Source organism: Bombina bombina, chromosome 3 (genome assembly GCF_027579735.1).
Source record: "Bombina bombina isolate aBomBom1 chromosome 3, aBomBom1.pri, whole genome shotgun sequence".
NCBI classification, from domain to species: Eukaryota; Metazoa; Chordata; class Amphibia; order Anura; family Bombinatoridae; genus Bombina; species Bombina bombina.
The window spans coordinates 287832313-287836737 of record NC_069501.1 but is presented as its reverse complement, the minus strand read 5'-3'; the positions used below and the strand labels follow the sequence as shown (position 1 = coordinate 287836737).

At 35.4% G+C, this 4425-nt stretch overlaps 1 protein-coding gene across 1 annotated transcript; it reads left to right on the top strand.

The window, feature by feature from the left end:
* Positions 1 to 2831: 2831 nt before the first annotated feature.
* LOC128652323 (posterior protein-like) lies at positions 2832 to 4163 on the top strand (the record flags this gene model as incomplete). Its single annotated transcript, XM_053705259.1, has 1 exon — positions 2832 to 4163. A coding segment is annotated over exon 1 (1332 nt), but the record flags the coding sequence as incomplete, so codon positions are not given.
* Positions 4164 to 4425: the final 262 nt, after the last annotated feature.

Below are 4425 nucleotides of genomic sequence, written 5' to 3'. Positions count from 1 at the left end.
ATTATAGTGTTCAGTATTTTAGCAGACTGCCCAGTAAACTATTCTCAAAAATTCTTAACTCTCTGGTTGAATACTGGACACCTGACAATCCAAATATAATAACATATCAGCCAAGTCTAACATTATTAAAACAAATTAATATAAATTTTCTACAATTGTTTTTCATTAGATAAAATACACCCACCACTTGTCTTATTTGGAGGACCCAATTTGGGCTGGTGCCTGCACACACAACAAAGCTAATCACATTCATTCCCTTAGTATAAAGTGAATTGTTTTGCAACTGCTTTCAGATGAAGCCAGTTAGGGAGAGATATGTAACAGGGTTAGCCTCAATGTCTGCAGGGTGCATTTTCAGTTCTGAGTATTAGGAAATCTACCATTTCCAAAGCTTAATTACATGAAAAGGAAGCACAATAAATAATGAAAGTATATAGCAAAGTTGTTTTATTACACATAACTAAACATTTTGGGCTAGATTACAAGTGGCGCACAATTGATTGCACTAGGGTTTTCACAATCGTTCATGCTTTTTTTAAAGTGCGCTCATATTACAAGTTGAGTGAAATCACGATTTCGCGAACCCAATCTTGATTACTACAATAATTACAGCGAATTCAGAGCTGTGGTTAACTGTTAGATGAAATTAAAAAGTTGCACAAAACAAAAAATGCATTACAAAGTACAGTTACACTCATATTAACACTGTCTAATAAAAATTATGTAAAAAAAATTGCACACAAAAGTTATAAGGGCTCAAAGATATAAGATCTCTGGTGTTAGGAAAAAAAAGCAGCAAAAGGACTTTAACACTGAGATACATACATATACATGTCTAAATATATGTGTATATATATATATATATATATATATATATATATGTTCATATGTATTTATATGTGTATATATGTATGTATTTACAGACATATATATAGATGGCTCAAACTGAGCTTACTGCCAGACTTTAAGAACAAGTTAATGCTGCCAAAAGGAGCAGCAGATTGAAACACAGGCTGTTGTATTTTATGAACACATCTAACTTTAATATCAGACTGTTATTTCCATGGACATTATTGAATAATGAAATGCTAAGGGACATTTGTCTACAAAATCAAGGATACAAAGGGTTAAATGCACACTGACCTACAGTTACCAGTTTTTCCAGTTCAGAGGTGACAATACAAAGATAAGTGAAACCCAGTTTGAAATCTGATGAACCACTGTATGTAAACAATAGATCAAAAGGATACCACAGGATTCACTAAGACATTTTACAACCCTTGCAATTTACAACCCTTCAGCACAGATGACCTTTTCATCACAGATGGTGTACAAGGCCCTGATTTTATCTCAGTTCCTATCAACAACAGCCTAAGGACGTCACATTCTACCCCCCTGATCTAATGATGTCATCTAGTCTCTGACTGAAGAAATGTACAGATGGGTGTGGGCTGGGCTGTATGAAAGAATAAATGACTATATAAGTTAGTTGCCATTGTAGGCTAGGGTAAGCTATCTTCTCACCCACCTCTCCCCTTCCATCTCTCTCTCTCCCCTTTTTCCACCTTCCCTTTCCTTACATTAGTTAGCAACTTGTTTCTATGTAAATACTTATTTTCTGTATAATAAAAGAAATAATTTCATCAAGCAGCGTCCTGATTTCCTAAGCTAAAGGTAATATTAGTGTGGAAATAGTAACTAAAAAGTTAGCAGATTCTACATTTGGCACCCCAGACGGGACGTGGATAAATCACTAATTCCACGTTGAACTACAGCTGAATTTGCTAAACTGAAGTACTGGAGCTGCAAGAATTCCTTGTGAATAGAGGCCGAACCGGACTTATCTGTGTGGGAAGTGTGCAGATCTACAAGACACTGTGTAAAGAGAAAGCTGCAAGTACTGTAAGTATATGTTTCTTTGTGTTTATGATATGTCTCTGTATGCTACAGAAAAGTAAATGTATTAATTGTTTCTTGCTGAATTAAGTTTACTAAAATCTGAAAACAAGAGAGTAACCAGACATCTCTGAGGGTAAAGTGTAATAGGCATAGCCCAGTTTTACATGCAGCTCAAAAGAAGATCCCTCTAGGTCTAGATTTTAGGCTAATAATGCAAAAGGTTTGTTGATGTTAGATGTATAGTGTGTTGTGTGATCAGTGTGTACATCTGTACTGTGTATAGTGTGTTGTGTGATCAGTGTGTACATCTGTACTATGTATAGTTTGTTGTGTGATCATTGTGTACATCTGTACTGTGTATAGTGTGTTGTGTGATCATTGTGTACATCTGTACTGTGTATAGTGTGTTGTGTGATCATTGTGTACATCTGTACTGTGTATAGTGTGTTGTGTGATCATTGTGTACATCTGTACTGTGTATAGTGTGTTGTGTGAATCTGGTGTGTGTATTGTTAGTAAGAATGGAACTGGTTGAGAAATACATTAAGAAATATGCCTCTGTCACATTTATTACATGTGCAGAAGATCCATTGACACGTCAGTTTTATAATGTAATTAAACAATGTGAAAAGTACAATAATGAACTAAGTAGAAAACTATTTCAGAAAGACATAGAAAAAAGAGAGCTAAGTAATTTACTAAGTATGTTTCTAAGAATAAAAGAGATGGCTGAACAGAAAGAGTTGGAATGGAAGGCAGAAAGAACTGATATCATAGAACAGCTGGATAAACTTGGTCAATCTATTATGGCTGTTGCTAGTCACTCTGAAAAGAGATGTGAGTGTGATACACTGAGTGAAGAGATAAACAAACTTACTAAACTGAATGCAGAGCTACAAGAGAGGCTTAATGAATGTGAAGTGAGGTGTGGCATGGGAGAACAATTAGTAACATGTATGGAAGAAAAGGAAATGCAGAGAGAGAATGTTATTGCATCACTTAAGGCAGACTTATGGGAGTCTGAATCACAGCTGTTAAATAAAGAACAATGTATCTTGTCTCTAAAAGCACATGAGATACAAGACAAATGTAACAATTACAGGAGTAGTCTAGCACATGTTTGTCCTTTAGAAGTGGATGGTAATGAAAGTCGAACTATAGAACTAGATGGACAAACCTCTATTATTCCTGACAGTTCTTTGTTAATTTTAAACCAGGTCCCCTCTATTCTAACTCCTCAAATAGAATGCAGACAAAGTAACCCTCAATCACAAACTAAAGTAAATAATCATAGTAACTCTGCTCCCCTTACAATACAAGACCGTAATAATTTGTGCCATATTTTAGGTCACTTTGACACCTCCACACCACCTGTAATCCTTTCTAATAAGTTAGAGGCTGTTACTACTCAGTATAATTTAGGCAACAGAGATGCCTGTGCTTTGCTCAGGGCCTGGTTGCCATCACAATTAGCTGCACAGCTAAGGGCACCAGTAGGCACCCATAAAGGAGTGTCTCCTGATATTGATGCAAACTGGGGAAATTCAGGGGACAGATTAAAGGAATTACAGTATGTTATGTGTTGTCGTGATGCCAGATGTACCAGTGCCATAGCAAATGCAAGTTTAAAGGAAGGAGATGACCCGATTTTGTTTTGTACTGAGTACCTTGCACTGTATAAGATAACTTATAACTGCCCTAACATGTCCCCAGATGATGCAGATTTTCTGTATTCTATGGCAAATAAATGCACATTAATTGACAGTTGTACAAGAATCACTCTTAGAAATGCCAGCTCCTATACCAACTTTGTTAATATACTTAAAGACTGGTTTAAAGACTCAAAGCATAAGAATGCTACTCATAATAATATATCTATGCTAACTGAGAGTCAGGGAAAGCAGAGATTTTTGAGACGCTGTTTTAAATGTGGAAAGTTTGGGCACATCATGAGGGAATGTGTGACATCAATGAGAGATATCAGGGATAAAAATTACATTAGGAGGCAGAACAAAATATCATATTTAAGTAAGGAAGGAAAGTACAGTGCTATATTTGAAGGTGAAAAGGAACAGAATATATCTTCTTTAACAAAGAAAGAAATAATAGAAGAACCTACTAGGGAGGAAACTTGCAAAGAGCCCCCATCTAAAAAAGACTCTCAGCAAAATTGCAAAGAGCCCTCATCCAAAAAAGAAGGGACAAATGTTCAATTTCAGATGCCTTACATAAACTGGCCATTTTGGGCACTGTTTAATTATACACAATTGGCAATGCATCTATTGATATTCAATTTAGCTCAGCCTGTGTATATTGCCAATTGATTGAAGAAATCTGTCTCTATTCTCTACATTCTATTACCCTGTATTCCATGTATAGTGATGGTAGAATTTTACTTTAGGCAAGTAGAGATTTATTTTGTTTCATTTAATTACTTTGTATATATGTCTATATTAATGCTATGTTTCTTTTTTTTTAGGGCTATTACTTGAAGAGAAGTGAACTTTGTACAGTCTACTTCTAGAA